Source organism: Peromyscus leucopus, chromosome 5 (assembly GCF_004664715.2).
Source record: "Peromyscus leucopus breed LL Stock chromosome 5, UCI_PerLeu_2.1, whole genome shotgun sequence".
In the NCBI taxonomy this organism is placed as follows: Eukaryota; Metazoa; Chordata; class Mammalia; order Rodentia; family Cricetidae; genus Peromyscus; species Peromyscus leucopus.
In genome coordinates this window covers 72,074,196-72,095,554 of record NC_051067.1, presented here as the reverse complement: position 1 = coordinate 72,095,554, position 21,359 = coordinate 72,074,196, and the positions used below count along the sequence as shown (strand labels likewise).

Below are 21,359 nucleotides of genomic sequence, written 5' to 3'. Positions count from 1 at the left end.
GAAATGGTACTGCACTTGAAATATATGGAAAAATGGAGCAGGCAGTACCTAGCTACCAAGTGTGAGCAGGGGAAGCAGAGCACACCTGCACATGGGCATGCACACCTATACATGGGCTTGCACATGGGCATGCACACCTGCACATGGGTGTAGCTGGAGTTTTCTCTCTGGGTCCCGCCAAGTCCCAGCAGTCCGACAGCTCACTTATAAAATAAACACACAGACACTTATATTATTTACAAACAGTATGGCCGTGGCAGGCTTCTTGCTAACTGTTCTTATATCTTAAATTAACCCATTTCTATAAATCTATACCTTGCCACGTGGCTCGTGGCTTACCAGCATCTTCACATGCTGCTTGTCATGGTGGTGGCTGGCAGTGTCTCTCTCACTCAGCCTTCCACTTCCCAGAATTTCTCCTCTCTCCTTGTCCTGCCTATACTTCCTGCCTGGCCACTGGCCAATCAGTGTTTTATTTATACAGAATGATATCCACAGCACATGGGCATGCACACCTACACATATTACAAAGAGGGAATGGAGAAGGAATAGACATTTGGTGTTGAGGAATATTAAGTCCACCACGGTCACTCTTTTGTCCCCCAGATGTTCATGCCTGTCCTGCATGCAAAGTGCTATCCCAGGGCACTTTAACTCTTCCTCCCCTCACCCTACTCATCACAGAGTCAGCTCAAGTCTCAACACTTTCTAAGACTCATATCTCAAATCTCAATTCTCATTGTCTAAATTCAGGATCAGTGAGGTTCTGGCTATAAATTCATTCTTACGGACTCCCGAAGCTGTGGACAAGACCTTTTGCTCCCAAGTGCAAAATGAGATGGGCATTGTATTGACACAGCTGTCAATAATACTAATAAACCTTCGTGTTCAAAAAGGGAGGACAGAGGAAGAAATTTCAAAGGTCATTAGCTGTTTTGTTTTTGTTGTTGTTTTTTGTTTTTTTTTCCCTGATGCTGAGGATGGAACCAAGGGCCTTGCCCATGCTAGGCAAGTGTTCTATCACCGAGATACTGCCCCAATATTTTTATTCACTTACAATCACTAGAAAAATCATATCCAGCCACACTCCCAACTCATGTATCACTAACAATGAATCTCCTCATTGCACTATCCACAATTAAAATAAGCTAAATATTTCCTACGTGAGAAGTTGTGATTCTTATTATTTCTGATGTTTAATTTCTCCAATCTTAAGTAGGTGAGAGCCTTCCAAAGATGAAGAACGCACTGTTTTGATCCAATCTTTGATGATTTCCTTGATTTCTAGTAGAATAACATATCTCAGACTCTCCTTGGGTATTTGTTGCCTTAGAGCCAGAAACAGCCATTTCTCAAAAATACCCTCATTCATTTCCATGAGAACCTACAGTCTGGAGGGGTAGTCATTGCTGTTACTGCTATGCTTTTCAGAGCTAGGAAATGTAGGGTTTTGTTTTGTTTTGTTTTGTTTTGTTTTAAGGAAGAAGAAATAAGCTAAAATTAACATTTTACTTGGCAACATTTAAAATATTTCTAATGTGGTCCCTACCCACATGATAAGTACTGGTCTTATCCTATGATGTTCATACATCTTATTATGTTGCTTCTTTTGTTGCAGCTTCCATATTCTAAAGGATGAAATGTTTACTAGACACACACTTTTCCGGCAATTTGCAATGATTGCTGACACCTCCTTCAATTACATTGTAAGTACTTTGAATACATGTGTCTGTGTCTATGAAAGACATATTTATTGAATTCTTATCACATTTTAGGCTCTAGCGATAACACACAACAGTCACTCTACTAGCTACTGAGGGCATAGAACAAAGTGAAGGGCCCCGAAGAGCTCAGTTAGTGTGAAATAGATGTTAGATGTGTGAAAATAAGGCTGTTACAAAGCAGCATGGTGGTTGAGCAGTGATAGAAGTCAGTGCAAATCCCAGAGGATGGGATACTCTTCCTGGGCAGAAGGATCTGCCCATTTGTTCATCTTTGACCACAAGTTCTATGTTGTGGAATATCAAAGCTCAAGTTCAAGTCCCCAGTCACTTCTAAAGGGAAGAAGGTAAGCACCAAGTCATTCATTTTCAGACTCAAAACTGTACTTACCAGATTTACATCACTAGGACAAAATAACTAAGACCTTTGAAGCAAAGCAGTTCACTTAGCTCACAGTTGTAGCCTCAAAGTCCAGATAACATTGTATAGGCTGGTGGCAAGGACTGCACCATTTCATGACAAACAGCAATGGCAGGAGAGTCAAGTGGTCACATCCTGACCCAGGAAGCAGAGAGAACAAGAGAATCCAGGCTTACTCCATGCAACTACCATCTAGTGAAAACCCAATGGTTGCACAAGAACAACAACCTGAGCGCACACCCCAGAGTGACATAAAGACCTCCCACGAGGCACCACCTCATCATGTGTTAGTGGAATGTTAGGGATGTGAACCTTGGTGGCCCAATATACCATATTCAGACCATAGCATAGCACACCTGTAGATCAAGTCCAACGCTAAAATAGACTTTTACTTATCCTGTTTCAATGAGAGAGTCCTGCTAATGAGAGGAAAGATGGCCAATGCAGAAACATATCTGGTCCATTTCTACTAGCCAGTCAGTCAGCATGATACCCCTTTAAACTGCTGATGCCACGCTGTTTTATTTGGATAAGTCAAGCTTTTTTTGTTTTGTTTTTAGAACAGGGTGTAAGAAACAGGCCATAGGGTGTTGCTTTAGGAGGCTTATAGTCTAAAATAAATTTCTTTCCAATTCTTCTCAACATTTTTCACTTTAAGACCATTTTCTAGGTCTAAGTTGTGACAAAGCATTCTGAAGTATTCTGTCAAGATAATATTTTTTAACTAAACCTATTTAGAAACCTGAGGGTTTTAAGAATTGTCTCCTGAGCAGAGCAGTGGTGGTGCAAGTCTTTAATCCCAGCACTCAGGAGGCAGAGGCAGGTGGATCTCTGTGAGTTTGAGGCCAGCCTGGTCCACAAAGCAAGTTCCAGGACATCCAGGGTTGTTACACAGAGAAACCCTGTCTCAAAAACCAAAAAAAAAAAAAAATAAAGAGAGGTAGAATGAAAGAAAGAAAGAAAGAAAGAAAGAAAGAAAGAAAGAAAGAAAGAAAGAAAGAAAGAAAGAGAAAGAAAAGAAAGAAGAAAGAAAAGAAAGAAGAAAGAAAAGAAAAGAAAGGAAGGAAGGAAGAAAAAGAAAAAATGATTTGTCTCCTGAAATATTCCCAAACTAGTCTACACAGAGAAGAAGATGCACAGTATTTTTCTCCTTCTTCTTCTCACTGAAGTTTGCAAATTCACTTGGCATCATCCTCATCTTCGGTGTTTAACCAGCTGGACCAACAGAACAGAAAGTCCCACAAGAAGGCTGTGTCATTCCATCAGACATGTTTAGTGTTTTCTGAGGGCGCTTAGCATCAATGTATCTATTCCTTAAAAATGTACCGCTGGAACTTTTATTTGTTAAATCATATTTCTTAAGTCACCTTAGCCAGTGGTTTATCACATCTGCTGCAAATAAATCAATGACAAAAATCCTTTAACTTTTAGTGCTATGTCCTGTGGCAAGCTAGCAGATAGAGATGTCTGGAAAAACTTCAGGCTTGCTACAGCTTTGCTTTATATGCATTATATCTATGGTGCCATCTTCTCCCCTCAGCCCTATACATACACCCACTTTGCGTTACTAAGACTCCAGAGTCATCAGCAAGCAAGGGGTCTTGCTAAATCACACATTTTAAGTGGATTCTGAGATTTGTCCTCTACCTCTGGGTTAAAGGAGCCTTTGACTACTCTTACATGTATTAGTTAAGTTTGGCAAATGTCCCCAAAGCAAAAGGGAGCTGCAGGATGGGAGACATGGTGTCCATCTTTTCTTAGACTTCCATCTGACAGCATTCTTGATTATACTTTATTTTTTATATTTTATGTGTATGAGTGCCTTGTCTGCATGTGTGTAGATGAACCATATGTGTGCCTACTGCCCAAGAAGGCTGTGGAGTTACCTAGAACTAGAGATACAGGTGACTGTAAGCTGCCACGTGGGGGCTGGGAACCAAACTCAGTTCTCTGAAAGAGTAGCTAGTGCTCTTATCCACTGAGCCATCTTACCAGCTCCTTGATTATATTTTCCACTGGTATGACAACTTTGAGGAATATAAGAGATGGGCTTATTTGGGTTTTAATTTTCTCTCATGTTTTACTAGTTGTAATTTTTCCACGCCATGTTCATGATTCTCTTGGATCTCTTCACAGTCTATTCATTTCCAGTGTCTTCTGCCTTCATCTCCTGAGGTCACATATCCTTGTACATGCATTTTCTATCCCCCTAGTCTCACACCCCATTATGGTACACTCTACCATAAACCTGGCAGAGTTTTCTAACAAGTGTTTTTCACTCACCTATAGTAGGTCAATTGGTTTTCCCCCATTAAACATTTAATCCCACACCCCTTTATGAGATTAGGCTATGGGTATAGGAAAAAATGCATGTAAATACATACATGTGCACGAATATAAAAATAAAGATACTCAACTCACCAAAAGTGAATAAGGAAATAAGAGGGAAAAAACCTAAATTCTAAGCAGTGCACGTGGACCTCAAACTGTTTCTGGTGAGCATGCATAAGGCGCCTTTCACTGTGTCACCCACACCTCCCTCTCATCTTGATTTACTCACAAGCAGGTCACAGTGATGTAGATGTGCTTCTGCTTCAGAAATTCTGGAAGAAAGCCTCTCACTTGTTTTTTCTCTTGCCTTTTTGCCAGTCCATTCTTAGCGATCTTGGCAAACTTCTGGAGCTTACAGCAACTATTTGGGATTGGAAGTGACCTTGTGACTTCTGACCTGTTACTGTGTGATGCCCTTCCATATCTGAAGAGCATTAGTTCAAGGACCACACAGAGGTACCAAGGTCCTTGGATGCTCAATATCTGTATTATTTTTAGAAAGACTTAGTGCTTGAGTGCAATGTTTTACAATCCTCCATAGACTTTAAATCTCTCTAGATTACTTGTACTACCTAATGCAATATATTATGCATTGAATAATTTACATAATTAGTATTATGTAGATGGTTGCCATATTGTATTGCTTAGGGAATAATGACAAGGAAAATGATGTCTATACATGTTCATTACAGAAATAATTTAGAAGGGGTTTTTTTAGTGTTTTTTTCTCGACTGTAACTTGAAGCTGCAAACATAGAGCTATGTCCATGGAGGGCCAACTTGTAGAAAATCCCAAGATGAAGGGATAATTAAAAGAAAGTAGAGTCAGAAGAGACACTGAGGAGAATATCTTTCTTGAATTGTCTTTCAAAACAGCCTCAGTAAAGCAGTGAATCTTTGCTCCTACTTGTTGGTGATGATGGTGCTGATGTTGTTGAGTTGGGGCATCTCTATATTACCCAGCCTAGTCTCAAACGTCTGGGTTTAAACAATCCTGCTTTAGCCACTTGAGTATCTGAGACTCTAGGTGTACACCACCATTCGGGAAAGGATTTCTCCATCTGTATTTGAACAAATAAGAAATTAGAAGCAGGGTTTTCATGTCATAGTTGAGGTGTTAAAGAGTGTGATGACTGTTCTTGGTTGTCAAGTTGACTACATCTGGAATTAACGAAAAGCGAAAAGCCGAGCAGCGGTTACACCTGTGAGATTCCTGATTGAATCATTGAAGTGGAAAGAGCCACCCTAAATCTGGATCTTCTGAGGTGGGAAGATCCACCTTAAATCTGGACCACACCATCTGATGGCAGTCTATATAAAGGACATGGAAGAAGAGGATGCTTGCTCTTTACCTGCTTGCTCTCAATCTTGCTAGCAAGCTCATTCCTTCACTGGCATTACAGCCTATTTCTTTTGGATTCTAGCATGTACCAAAAACCAGCTGAGACATCCAGCCTCTTGGACTGAAAAACTACTGGATTCTTGAACTTTCCATATGGAGAAAGCCATTGTTGGAATAGTCAGACTATATAATCTGTAAACCACTCTAAAAAAAAAAAAAAACTAAATAAATTTTATATACTTAGATTCACTATATCTGTCCTGCTTCTCTAGAGAAACCTGACTAATACAAAGAGCGTCCACATCCCTTTGCTTTGACTGTGATTTCCTCTTGACCCACAGTACCTGCTGCTTGTGTCTTTCAGAGAGTGAAGCCTTTGTATGTACACTCTGCAATGAATTTGTCAGAGACACCATCTCCTACAAGTGTTTATCACTCATCCATGGTAGGTCAATTGTTTTTCCTCCATTAAATATTTAGTCAGTTAATATTATTGAAGCTCAGTAATGAAACTTTTGATTAACATGCAGATGGAGCACAAGTATGTGGATGTGTCCAATGACGAGGTGTCCCTTGCACACTTGCCCAAAGGTAAGAATCTGGGGAGTGGGAGTAGGGGTGTTTCTCATAATGCCAACCTAACATATCTGAGGCCCAGCATCCATCACAGCACCGAAGGAAAGCAATAAGACTCCTTATTAAGGAAAAGATGTTTGAACAGAGAGTGAGTACACAAAAGTAATTAACCTTCATGTCTCCCCCTCTTCCCTCCTCCTCTTCTCAGCCTCAATCTGTAGTCCAGGCTGGCCTAAAACCTCACCGAAGTCCCCCCTCCATCTTGCTTTTCTTGTTTAGCTTAAGGTATTTGGTATTATGGATGAAAGTGGGACTTTTCAGCCAATTTATAAACTTTGTGCATTTCTGGATTCTGACTGCTGCTAGTTGAAAATGAATTTTGTCTTTCTTCAAACTCAGAAACTATCTCAGTTAAAATTTCACTTCTTTTAACTAGACTGCAAAAAAAAAAAAAAAAAAAAAAAAAAAGAATGGAAAAAAATCTAAAAACCAAATCCTGAATTTCTAGTTAAATGTCTATTTATCCAATCTAGTAATTAGCAGAAAAAATAAGACTGTTTTTTGCAAATTTCTCTTTGATCGATCCCTAAAGATGTGGGTTTTTTTACACTAAATTAGATGTGTTTTTTACACTAAAACTTATTTTGTCTATATGAATCTGTAAAACTTTTCTCTGACCTTGGAAACCAAAATAAATCTACGTAAGAGTATTCAGGGTGAGGGCAGATATATGTACCCAGATGGTGGATCTCAGTGGTACAGTGCTTTCTTAGTGAATATGAGATCCCAGGCTCAATCTCCAGGATTGGGAAAAGATAATTCATTATTTAAAGCTTATAAATTTATGGAGCATAGTAAGCAAGTAGAATTAACAAAATATAGCATTGTTATTTTTGAATTATGAGCATTGATTATGACTGATCATTGAATGAGTGATTCATTTGGCATATCTGGACATCTTTAAAAGTAGACTATAGGACATTCAGGCCCGGCGGCAGCCGGCAGAGACATTCAGGCCCAGCGGCGGCCCACAGAGGTAGACAGGCCCGGCGGCAGAGACAAGCAGACGCAGGTAGGCCTGCGGCGGCCTGTGGAGGTAGACGGGCCCAGCAGCAGCCCTCTGAGGTAAACGGGACCGGCGGCAGCGGCCGACAGGGATATTCAGGCCCGGCGGCAGCCGGCAGAGACATTCAGGCCCAGCGGCAGCCCACAGAGGTAGACAGGCCCGGCAGCAGAGACAAGCAGACGCAGGTAGGCCTGCGGCGGGGGCCCGTGGAGGTAGACGGGCCCAGCGGTGGCAGCCGACAGGGATACTCAGACCCGGCGGCAGCCGGCAGAGACATTCAGGCCCAGCGGCAGCCCACAGAGGTAGACGGGCCCAGCAGCAGCCCTCTGAGGTAAACGGACCCGGCGGCAGCGGCCGACAGGGACATTCAGGCCCGGCGGCAGCCGGCAGAGACATTCAGGCCCAGCGGCGGCCCACAGGGGTAGACAGGCCCAGCGGCAGAGACAAGCAGACGCAGGTAGGCCTGTGGTGGCGGCCTGTGGAGGTAGACGGGCCCAGCAGCGGCCCGCTGAGGTAAACGGGCCCGGTGGCAGCGGCCAACAGGGACATTCAGTCCCGGCGGCAGCGGCCGACAGGGACATTCAGTCCCGGCTGCAGCCTGCAGAGACATTCAGGCCCGGTGGCGGCCTCCAGAGGCAGACAGGCCCAGCGGCAGCTGACAGGGACATACAGGCCCGGTGGCGGACTGCAGAGGTAAACAGGCCCAGGGACGGAGACAAGCAGACGCAGAACAGGGACGCCCCTAACCCCAACATCTGGGGAAGAAGCTATCTCGGTGGGTCAGAACCAGAACGAATCTGAACACTCCGTCTGAGAACAACCCAGGGCCCAGCTGCTGATCCTATGAAACCCAACAATTTGGAGGTGTTGGTGAGACTACCCTGCTCAGCTGAAACCCATCTGGGAGAGGATTCAGATGCCTACAGTTTAAAGTCTGAGGAATCAAGATCAGCTGAGGAGTTGACAAATGAACAAAACGTGACCTGGGAACACAGAAGAAGGCGCTATCCAGACACCAAACCAGATCACCAGAATCATAAGTATATAATTCACCGATCGAAATCAGCTGCCCCTGAAGAAATAGCCCAATAGCACCAATTTAACCAAGAACCACTACTAAACCAAGACTAAAAATTAGAACAAGAGAGGCACTCTCAGACACAGACACCACCTGCACCTCACAGAGGAAGAGATGAGTAGACGCCAGTGCAAAAATACAGGCAACAACATAAAGACCTATATGGCAACATCAGAACCTAGTGATTCTACACCTGCAAGACCTAAACATACCATGACAGAAGAAACAGAAGAAATCAACCCTAAAAATGACATTAAGAAGATGATAGAGGCCCTTAAAGAAGAAATAAAACATTCCCTCAATGAGGAAATAAAAACTTTCCTTAAAGAGGAATTGAAAAACTACCTTAAAGAGGAAATAAAAACTTTCCTTAAAGAGGAAATAAAAAACTCCCTTAAAGAGGAAATAAAAACTTCCCTTAAAGAGGAAATGAAAAACTCCATTAAAGAGGAAATAAAAAACTCCCTTAAAGAAATGGAAGAAAAAACGAACAAAAAATGGGAAGAAATCAAATCAAGCCAAGAAAAAGCAATTAAACAGATGAAAGAAACATTCCAAGATCTGAAAAATGAATTTGAGACAATAAAGAAAACACATGCTGAGGGAATGCTGGAAATAGAAACCCTGACAAAACGAACAGGAACTACAGAAACAAGCATAACCAACCGATTGCAAGAAATGGAACAGAGAATCTCTGACTCTGAAGACATGATAGAGAAAATAGATTCGTCAGTCAAAGAAAACAATAAAGACAAAAAAGTCCTAACACAAAACGTCCAGGAAATTTGGGACACCATGAAAAGACCAAACCTAAGAATAATAGGGATAGAAGAAGGAGAAGAATACCAACTCAAAGGCACAGAAAATATATTCAACAAAATCATAGAAGAAAACTTTCCTAACCTAATGAAAGAAATACCTATGAAGATACAAGAAGCTTACAGAACACCGAATAGGCTGGATCCAAAAAAAAAGTCCCCTCACCACATAATAATCAAAACACTAAACACACAGAATAAAGAAAAAATATTAAGAGCTGCAAAGGAAAAGGACCAAGTAACATATAAAGGCAAACCCATCAGAATAACACCAGACTACTCAATAGAGACTATGAAAGCTAGAAGATCATGGACAAACCTCATGCAGACACTAAGAGACCACAGATGCCAACCCAGACTATTATACCCAGCAAAACTCTCAATCACCATAGGCGGAGTAAACAAAATATTCTAGGATAAAACCAGATTTAATCAATACCTGTCCACAAACCCAGCCCTACAGAAAGCACTAGAAGGGAAAATTCAACCCAAAGAAGCTAAACACATCCATGAAAAATCAAGCAATAGATAATCCTACACCAACATACACCACAGAAGGACAACACAACACAACCAAAAAAATAACAGGAATTAACAATCACTGGTCATTAATATCCATCAATATCAATGGTCTCAACTCACCTATAAAAAGACACAGGCTAACAGAATGGATAAGAAAACAGGACCCATCCATATGCTGCATACAAGAAACACACCTTAACTCCAAAGACAGACACTACCTCCGAGTAAAGGGCTGGGAAAATGTTTTCCAAGCAAATGGACCTAAGAAACAAGCTGGTGTAGCTATCCTAATATCTAATAAAATAGACTTCAAACTAAAATCAATCAAAAGAGACCAGGATGGACATTACATATTCATCACGGGAAAAATCCACCAAGATGAAGTCTCGATTCTAAACATTTATGCTCCAAATACAAAAGCACCCACATTCATAAAAGAAACACTACTAAAGTTTAAAACGCACATCAAACCCCACACATTAGTAGTGGGAGATTTTAACACACCACTCTCACCAAAAGATAGATCTACCAGACTGAAACTTAACAAAGAAATAAAGGACCTAACAGATGTTATGACTCAAATGGACCTAATAGATATCTACAGAATATTCCATCCTAACACAAAAGAATATACCTTCTTCTCAGCACCCCATGGAACCTTCTCAAAAATTGACCACATGCTTGGACACAAAACAAATCTCAACAGATACAAAAAAATTGGAATAACCTCCTGTATCTTATCAGACCACCATGCCTTAAAATTAGAACTCAATAACAACAAAAATTATAGAAAACCCACAAACTCATGGAAACTGAATAATGCCCACCTGAAACATCAATGGGTCAAGGAAGAAATAAAGACAGAAATTAAAGAGTTCCTAGAATTCAATGAAAATGAAAGTACAACATACCCAAACTTATGGGACACTATGAAAGCAGTGCTAAGAGGAAAATTCATAGCTCTAAATGCACACATAAAGAAGATGGAGCAATCCCATACCAAGGAATTAACAGCACAACTGAAAGCTCTAGAACAAAAAGAAACAAACTCACCCAGGAGAAATAGACGCCAGGAAATAATCAAATTGAGGGCTGAAATCAACGAAATAGAAAACAAGAGAACAATACAAAAAATCAATGAAACAAAGAGTTGGTTCTTTGAAAAAATCAACAAGATAGACAAACCACTAGCCAAATTAACCAAAAGGCAAAGAGAGAGCACCCAAATTCACAAAATCAGAAATGAAAAGGGAGACATAACAACAGACAATGAGGAAATCCAGAGAATCATCAGATCATACTTCAAAAACCTGTACTCCACAAAAATGGAAAACCAGGAAGAAATGGACAATTTTCTGGATAAATACCAAATACCAAAATTAAATCAAGACCAGATAAACCATTTAAATAGACCAATAACCCCTAAAGAAATAGAAACAGTCATCAAAAGTCTCCCAACTAAAAAAAGCCCAGGACCAGATGGTTTCAGTGCAAAATTCTACCAGACTTTCAAAGTAGAACTAATACCAATCCTCTTCAAAGTGTTCCACACAATAGAAACAGAAGGAACACTACCAAACTCTTTTTATGAGGCTACAATTACCCTGATACCCAAACCACACAAAGATGCAACAAAGAAAGAGAACTACAGACCAATCTCCCTCATGAACATTGATGCAAAAATACTCAACAAAATATTGGCAAACCGAATCCAAGAATACATCAAAACAATCATCCATCACGACCAAGTAGGATTCATCCCAGGGATGCAAGGATGGTTCAACATACGGAAATCAGTCAATGTAATACACCATATAAACAAACTGAAAGAAAAAAAACCACATGATCATCTCCCTAGATGCTGAAAAAGCCTTTGACAAAATCCAACACCCCTTCATGATAAAGGTCTTAGAAAGAATAGGAATACAAGGAACATTTCTAAACATAATAAAAGCAATTTATAGCAAGCCAACAGCAAACATCAAATTAAATGGAGAGAAACTCAAAGCGATACCACTAAATTCAGGAACAAGACAAGGCTGTCCACTCTCCCCATATTTATTCAATATAGTACTAGAAGTTCTAGCTAGAGCAATAAGACAAGAAAAGGAGATCAAAGGGATACAAATTGGCAAGGAAGAAGTCAAACTTTCACTATTTGCAGATGATATGATAGTATACATAAGTGACCCCAAAAACTCTACCAGGGAACTTCTACAGCTGATAAACTCCTTCAGTAAAGTGGCAGGATACAAGATCAACTCAAAAAAATCAGTAGCCCTCCTATACACAAATGATAAAAGGGCTGAGAAAGAAGTCAGAGAAACATCACCCTTTACAATAGCCACAAATAATATAAAATACCTTGGGATAACACTAACTAAACAAGTGAAAGACCTTTTTGATAAGAACTTTAAATCTCTAAAGAAAGAAATTGAAGAAGATATCAGAAAATGGAAGGATCTCCCATGCTCATGGGTAGGTAGGATTAACATAGTAAAAATGGCAATCTTACCAAAAGCAATCTACAGATTCAATGCAATCCCCATCAAAATCCCAACACAATTCTTCACAGACTTGGAAAGAAAAATACTCAACTTTATATGGAAAAACAAAAGACCCAGGATAGCTAAAAGAATCCTATATGATAAAGCAACCCTTGGAGGCATCACCATCCCGGACCTCAAACTCTACTATAGAGCCATAGTAATAAAAACAGCTTGGTACTGGTATAAAAACAGACATACGGACCAATGGAATCGAATTGAAGACCCTGACATTAATCCATGCACATATGAACACCTGGTTTTTGACAAAGGAGCCAAAACTATACAATGGAACAAAGAAAGTATCTTCAACAAATGGTGCTGGCATAACTGGATGTCAATATGTAAAAGATTACAAATAGATCCATATCTGTCACCATGCACAAAACTCAAGTCCAAGTGGATCAAAGACCTAAACATAAATCCAGTTACACTAAACTTAATAGAAAAGAAAATAGGAAGCACTCTTGAACGCATTGGCACTGGAGACCATTTCCTAAATAAAATACCGACAGCACAGACCCTGAGCACAACCATTAATAAATGGGACCTCTCAAAACTGAGAAGCTTTTGCAGGGCAAAAGACACAGTCAATAAGACAAAAAGACAGCCAACAGATTGGGAAAAGATCTTCACCAACCCCACATCTGACAGAGGATTGATCTCCACAATATATAAAGAACTCAAGAAACTAGACATCAAAGCACTGAACAGTCCAATTAAAAAATGGGCTAAAGAGCTAAACAGAGAATTCACAAAACAAGAACTACAAATGGCTGAAAGACATTTAAAGAAATGCTCAACATCCTTAATCATCAGAGAAATGCAAATCAAAACGACTCTGAGATACCACCTTACACCTGTTAGAATGGCTAAGATCAAAAACACCAATGACAACCAATGTTGGAGAGGATGTGGAGCAAAGGGAACACTCCTCCACTGTTGGTGGGAATGTAAACTTGTACAACCACTGTGGAAATCAGTATGGCGGTTTCTCAGAAAATTAGGAATCGAACTACCTCAAGACCCAGCCATACCACTCTTGGCATATACCCAAAGAATGCTGATACATACCATAAAGATACATGCTCATCTATGTTCATAGCAGCACTATTTGTAATAGCCAGAACCTGGAAACAGCCTAGATGCCCATCAACGGAAGAATGGATGAAAAAAATGTGGTACATATACACAATGGAGTACTACTCAGCAGAGAAAAACAATGAAAGCATGAAATTTGCAGGCAAATGGATGGAACTAGAAAAAATCATCCTGAGTGAGGTAACCCAAACCCAGAAAGACAGTTATGGTATGTACTCACTCATTGGTGGATTCTAGATATAAAATGAACAATCAGACCACAACCCATAGAACCATAAAGGCTATATATATATATATATATATATATATATATATATATATATATAGCATGCAGGTCCCTAGGACGACTGTGGCTTATAATAAATTTCAGTTTTACTCAATTATTGAAAAAAAATAGCCAAATGAATAGAAACACATGAACTATGAACCAAAGGCTGAGGGGCTCCCAGCTGGATCAGGCCCTCTGAATAGGTGAGACAGTTGATTGGCTTGATCAGTTTGGGAGGCATCTAGGCAGTGGGACCAAGTCCTGTGCTCAATGCATGAATTGGCTGTTTGAAACCAGGAACTTATGCAGGGACACTTGGCTTAGTCTGGGAGGAAGGGACTGGACCTCCCTGGACTGAGTCTACCAAGTTGATCACAGTCCTCGGGGGAGGACTTGTCCTGGAGGAGGTGGGAATGGACGGTGGGCTGGGGGTAAGGGGAGGGCGTGGGAGGGGGGAGAATAGGGGAACCCATGGCTGATATGTAGAATTGAATGGTATTGTAAAATAAAAAATACATATCACACACACAAAAAAAAAAGTAGACTATAAAACTTTAATGAAACTTTCTGCAAGGGGAAAGCATGTGGTTAGAGCTTAAATCCTGGCCTCTGCAGAAAGTGTGAAGGGTGTCTTTTCCTGGGCATCTGTGCGGTGGGGAAGCTTCCTGTGGTTGTTTCCACCTCTGATATCGGGTTAGTGGTTGTCTTCCTAGGGACAAAGGAATCCTTGAGCAATCACAGTGATGGACACCTCCTCAGGACTGACAGTAGATTACAGCCATGCTCAGATTGGACTCCATAGATTAGGAAACAGCAATGGTTAAAGATGTCAGAATTTAAATAATGAATTAGATCTGTTAAATTGCAAATCCCACCTTATATGGTAAGTTATTTCTAAAATAACTAAATGTGCTTGTGGCTTATCAAAAAAAATATGGATTGGTAAATTTAGAGTTTGTTGTTGACCTGAAGTTTGAATTAGGAAACTGTAGGCTCAGCAGTGCATTCCCAAATAATCCAGTTGAGGACATTGCATCCACAGTGACTTTCCAGGTCTGGAGCTAAAGCTCAGTAGAGAGCCTCTGCCTTGCATTCTCAAGGTGCTAGATCACACACACACACACACACACACACACACACACACACACATCTCTATGTAATCTTTTTCTTTTTTTTTTTTTTTTTTTGGTTTTTCAAGACAGGGTTTCTCTGTGTAGCTTTGCGCCTTTCCTGGAACTCACTTGGTAGACCAGGCTGGCCTCGAACTCACAGAGATCCGCCTGCCTCTGCCTCCCAAGTGCTGGGATTAAAGGTGTGTGCCACCACCACCCAGCCTCTATGTAATCTTAATTGACTTTCCAGAGACCAAAAAAAAAAAATATTTTTCAAGGGCCCACTTAAAGTATTAATAGCACAAATGACTGTACATGGTAAAGCAGCTGAAACAAAGACCCGTGCCTTCCTCATCTTGGAAATGCAAAATGCAGAATTATCTCCACCTAGTCTGCCACAAGTCCTCCAGAGTCATTATTTCACTTTTTGTCATACAAATCAGACTAAATATAAATGCTTTATATGACTATCAGTTTTCAGATAACCATAAAGCTGATGATTCTAGCTATTAATCTACACCATGAAAAATGTTTGCACCATAATGCCGCTGTACAAAAGGAAAAGAAGCAGATCTCTGACAAAGCATTCACACGTTATACTCTTCCTCTCTCTGAAGATAATGCTGGGAAATAACTCAGTTAACCAACATTTCTGGCTAGTTAGTTCCAGATGAGCCAAAATTTACTAAAATCAAAATTCCCGCTTTTAATGAATGAAGACAAACAAATGAACGTAAGAAAGAAAGCTAAATAACTAATTTAATAATTTGAGAAGTGGATAAGTCTCCTCAATAGAATGCAGATTTTAGAGGCAGTAGCTTGTGGATGGATAGTATCCTTGACAAAATGTCAAAGGACCACATTGTCACCACCAAGCAAATCATTCCAAGCTCCCCATCTACTTTGTAGGGTTAAGGAAATAACCTTTGTGGCTCCTAGAAAATAATTTAATATGTTACTAGTATTTTAAAGCACTAATTCACAAATATTAATGTGGTGTTAGATATAAAGTTAATGTGTCTAAACTATAAGCAAATTTTTATCACTTTCTATACCATGAAGAGAGGTGTTCACAGTCATGTATCTGGCAGTGGATTATAAATGGAACTCTCTCTGTGTCCCTCTGTCTCTATCTGTCTCTGTCTCTCTGTCTGCCTCTCTCTCTCTCTCTCTCTCTCTCTCTCTCTCTCTCTCTCTCTCTCTCTCCTCTCTCCCTTTGTGTGTGTGTGTGTGTGTGTGTGTGTGTGTGTGTGTGTGTGTGTGTGTGTTGCATGCACGTGAGTGTATGATATATGTATGGACACTCAGAGGCCAGAGCAGGGCATCAAATGTCTTTCCCTCTCACTCTGATTTATTGCAGTGAGACAGGGTGTCTCATGGGACTGGAGGCTTGTCTTTTGGGCTATGCTGGATGGTCAGTAATTTCTCAGGATCCACCTGTCTCTACTAATGCTGGCATTACAGGCACATGCAGCCATGCCTAGTTTTTTGCCTGATGCTTTGGATCTGAACTCAGATCTTTGTGTGTGCTGAGCAAGGGCTCTTAACCAGTCACTCAAGTCTGCAGCCCCTGGAAATTAGACTCTTTGAAGTCACTGGTTTATATTTTTTGTTATTGTTCAAAATATTCAAATCAATATTAAGATCTAAAGTGCCCCATTGAACATGAAAACAATAACCGTCTCCGTTACAGCGTTCTAAGCCACATCAAAGATTTAAGTTCCTAGGCTGTACTTTCACACCACAGGAGACTCGTTAAAAGTATATACAGCTGACATATAGTAGGAAGAGGTAATATTCTAGATGCTTTTCAGGTGTTAACTCTAATTCTCACAAGCACCCCAGAGGTAGGATTTTCCTTATCAATTTCCTTCACTTAACAAGTGGCTCACGTGAGTACATCAAAGGTTGGCAAACTCTTATGGTTATACCGACAGTGGAACTGGGGGATTCAATCAAGGGACCCAAGAGCATGTGCCAGGCACCCCTAGGCTGGGTTCTGACCCAAAAATGCATACAGGACCAGGTACAGTCTTGTTTTGACAAGATACAGGAGACATTTTGTGATGCATCAGGAAGAGCCAGTGCTTTGGAGGCTGACAGACTCAGGCTCCAATCTCAGTTCTGCTCCTTAATCCCTGGGCAGCTTCCTCTGGCTTTCCTCTGCTGTGTAAGAGCAGAGACAACCCTACCTGGTGCACTCACTAAGAGGATTAAATAGAATAATCTCCTAGAAGACCTATGGAGCTGATCCTCCCATTAGCTTCTCTTCACAAGCCATTTCTGATATGACCCGAGACTCAAGTCTGGCAGATCCATATTTTAATTTACCTTGTGAAAGGAACAAGGCTCTAAGCAGTAAGTGCATAAATTAAAATGATTTCACCTTTGTTTCTCTAATAACTAGTTTTCCATCAGGCATGGGTAAAACTGAAGTTTTACTGAAGTAAAACCGAGGCTAGTGCATACAAGACTTTGAGAAAGAGAATTAAAATAATAACATATAATCAAACCAATGTTAGATCAAGGAAGACCTGCCTAAGCAGGCTGCATGTGACTTCTTTGTTATGAAGTCCTGAGAGTTCTAAAGAGAGCCACAGGGTTTCAGTCATGCAATAGCTAGTTTTAAGAGAAAAAAAAATCTGACTAGTAGAAGGGGAATAAAAAACAGGACACCACACTATCTGCAAAATCTCAAAGCAGTTTTTTACATGGTAGTAATTATCCCAAGAGAGCACAAGTAAGATTATTAATTTGTTTGCTACTTCCCTGTGATAAAATGTGGGATGTGAGTCTCCCATTGTGTGCCCCACACAGCCTCCGGGTCTTATGTACTCAAGCAGACCTTTCTCACAGCCCAGTAATTAGGTGTTATTGACATTGTAATCTCTGGAAATGTTCTTAATGAGCCCAAAAGACACGAATCCCATAGATAAAACCTCAAAGTAACTGGCTGTGTACGCACCTTGTCAGGAAGAGAAGGCTCAAACATCAGTATCTGCATCAGGGGAGACCCATACTGGAGTCTAGATTACCTTGTAGAGTTGATTTTCTGGGATTTCTGGGAAAGAAATACCCAATAGGTTTCTTGAAAGCTTTTGAAGAATAGTAGAATAACCATAATATATTTGATAAAAAAAAAAAATTAGGATCTTTTCACCCTTTAAAACTTGGGGCCTGAGGACAGTTTCTTCAAAGTCTTTTTCCCACCACTTGGCAAGACTAAATGTCAATTAAAAGTTTAGTTTAGTTGCACCTGAATCTGTTTTAAATACAAAAATGGTTTGTTTGTTATTTAAATCACACAAAGAGCTGGAGAGATGCCTCAGCAGTTAAAAGCACTTATGCTCTTCCAGAGGACCTGTGTTTAATTCCCAGCACCCACATAACAGTTCACAAGTGTCTGTAACTCTAGTTCCAGGAGATTCAACACCCTCACACAGACACACATGCAGGCAAAACACTAATGCACATAAAATAAAAATAAGTCAGACATGTGCTTAAAAGAACAAAAAAAAATTGGAACTTAAGACAAAAGATAAGCAATTTTAAGCTATGTAAAATTAAAATCCAGCAAGTTGGTGTTAGTTTACATATCAATTCTAGACTCTCAACTATAGTTAATAGAATTTTAAAGATTAGTCAAATTCACACTCAAATTTGTATTTTAAAATATAACTGCATGTAAAACTGATACAGAACATCTTTTAGTTTCTAACTAACGGCTATAAACATCATGTTTATATAGGCTGGGCAAGGGCACACACCTATAATCCCAGCACTTGGGAGGTGAGATGGGAGAATCACTGTGAGTTTGAGGTACAGCCTTGGGTATAAAGTGAGACCCTGTCTCAAGCAACAACAAATTTAGATGGAATTAGCCAGTGAATTATAATTAACACCAGTACTAACCTACTTTTCTAGGTCTAGAGTACAAAGAGGCTATAAATGTTGACAATGTTGATGCTACCAACTTTTATAGTGTTTCCTCGATTATTGAAACACTAAATTAGTAAATTACATGTCATCTTTGTCTTAGAGATTTAAGCGGATTCTCTTTCTTTGAGAATTTTCCTTGTTTTTCATGCATTTATTCTGAGAGATCTTTTCTGCTTGAGACCATAAACTTTAGAGTGTTAAGCCGGGCGGTGGTGGCGCACGCCTTTAATCCCAGCACTCGGAAGGCAGAGCCAGGTGGATCTCTGTGAGTTCGAGGCCAGCCTGGACTACCAAGTGAGTTCCAGGAAAAGGCGCAAAGCTACACAGAGAAACCCTGTCTCGAAAAACCAAAAAAAAAAAAAAAAAAAAACTCAGTGTCTCACATGAGTTGTTTGCATCCAACTCTTGTCCTCGGGCTCATAAGGCAAGTACTCCACCAATGAGCTGTCTTCCCAGCCCTCAGGACTACTTTCCAATAGGTGAATGTTATGTTTAGAAGTGCGATTTTTTTATAGACGTGTGGAGATGGAAGTTTCTCGGTCCCGCCAGGCCCCACAGTCGGGACAGATCTCTCCCACCTGTGGTCCTATAGCTGCTTATAAAATAATTACACAGAGGCTTATATTAATTTCAAACTACGTGGCCTATGGCTCCGGCTTCTATTAACTAGCTCTTTCAACTTAATTCAACCCATTCCTATTAGTCTGTGTCTTGCCACGTGGCGTCGTGGATTAGCGGTGCTTTCACATCTTGCTTCTTGGGTGGCTGGATCACGTCTTCCTCTCACTCTGCCTTTCTCTCTCTCTCTCTCTCTCTCTCTCTCTCTCTCTCTCTCTCTCTCTCTTGGATTTTCCTACCTGACTGTAAGCTTTCTTGTCATAGGCCAAAACAGCTTTATTTATTAGTCAATGGGAGCAACACGTATTCACAGCATACAGAGACATCCCACAGCAGACATGTATATACTTCTATCATCTTACTTTTATATTTCCTGAAATTTATATTACTTCCTAGTGTGCTTTTCACTATTTCCTTTGAATTGACAACATTTTCTGCTTTTTAAAACTTGAGGTACTCTTTATTTTCTTTAAATAAATACATTGGCATATGTGTATATTTTAATATCTGTGCCTGCTGAAAGTGCCATTGCTTCAAAACCTGTTTAGTGGGAGTCTAGTGATGGCAGATTCTATGTGCATTTTTTAACTCATTATTGGTGGGAGTTTAACAAGATGTGAAATCCTAGGTTGGCAATGTATTAGTTTCCTCTTGTTGCTGTGACAAAGTATGCCTCCCCCCAGAAAGATGCAAACTTAAGAGCCAAAGGGTTTATTTGGCTCACAGTTTGGGCATACAGTTCACCACAGCAAGGAAGTCAGGGAAGCCGGGGCTGACGGGAGCTGAAGGAGAAAGGAGTGCTAACAGTGTTTGGCTCACTTCCGCTTTACTCGGTCCACACAATGGTATCAGCTCACTTCCGCTTTACTCGGTCCACACAATGGTATCAGCTCACTTCCGCTTGACTCAGTCCATGCGATGGTATCACTGTAGGTAAGGGGGAGGGGGTGACACACCTCAGTTCACCAAATCTCCAGTCGGTCTCAGGTGTGCTTGGAGGCATATCTCCTAGGAAACTCTAGACTCTTTCGTGTTGACAAGCGATATTAGCCATCCCAGGCAGCTATTTTCCCTCCATACTTTGCCATTTTATCAGTGCCTTTGAGCCACTGCACAGGGTTCTGGGAAGTTAGGTGGCAATTTGTCAATAGTTTGTGGGCTTTCTCCACTTCTTTATGGTTTACTCATTATTCTCTGTGTTTATTACCTCTACGATCTATTCAGCTCTGTATTAGTTGCTGTCACTATAGACAATGGGGTTGAGATGAGATGATGTATGTGTTTGTTTACTTATAGAAAATTCTCAGCTGTTTTTCAAATATTGCTTTTTCAACATGCAACATACTCTAAGTTATTTTACCCTGAAACATCTCTCAATCTATTCTCCAGTCTCCAAATCCACATGATTTTTATGTTTCACTATTGTAAACATAAGTGTATGCTTCAATACTGTTTTCCAGTTTTCTAATTCTCTCTTCAGCTGTACCAATTTAAACCATGTTTCAGTCCCTAACTTTACTTTCATATTTCCAAGACATTTGATTTTCAATTGGCTTTTTGTTGTATCTATTCTTTCATATGCTGTCGTGTCATAATTTGGACATAATTTTGTTTTTGTTTTTAATGGACAATATCAATTATCTCATTGAACATAAATACACATTTTAAGTCATTTTCAGGCTATTTCATTACCTTGAATTTATCTGCAGTGGATATAGTTCTGACAACTATTATCTTACTATTGTTCTTGTTTTGTATTATAAACCAGTGTTTATTTTGAAATTTTGGTTTGTAGTTATAAATGTCTCTCTCCACCTATCCCTCTCTAGCCTCCCTTTTTTCTCTATCTTCCTCTCTCTCTCCATAGTAACCTCATTTTAACTTGATCATCTACAATGAT

General features: G+C 40.2%; 1 protein-coding gene across 1 annotated transcript in view; it reads left to right on the top strand.

The window, feature by feature from the left end:
• Positions 1-21,359, top strand: part of C5H10orf67 (chromosome 5 C10orf67 homolog) — a 115,464-nt gene that overhangs the window by 80,571 nt on the left and 13,534 nt on the right. The window contains exons 14-16 of the mRNA XM_037206000.1: positions 1,619-1,706; positions 6,180-6,260; positions 6,346-6,406. Coding sequence (XP_037061895.1) covers positions 1,619-1,706; positions 6,180-6,260; positions 6,346-6,406 — 230 coding nt within the window. The remainder of the gene's footprint in view (positions 1-1,618; positions 1,707-6,179; positions 6,261-6,345; positions 6,407-21,359) is intronic.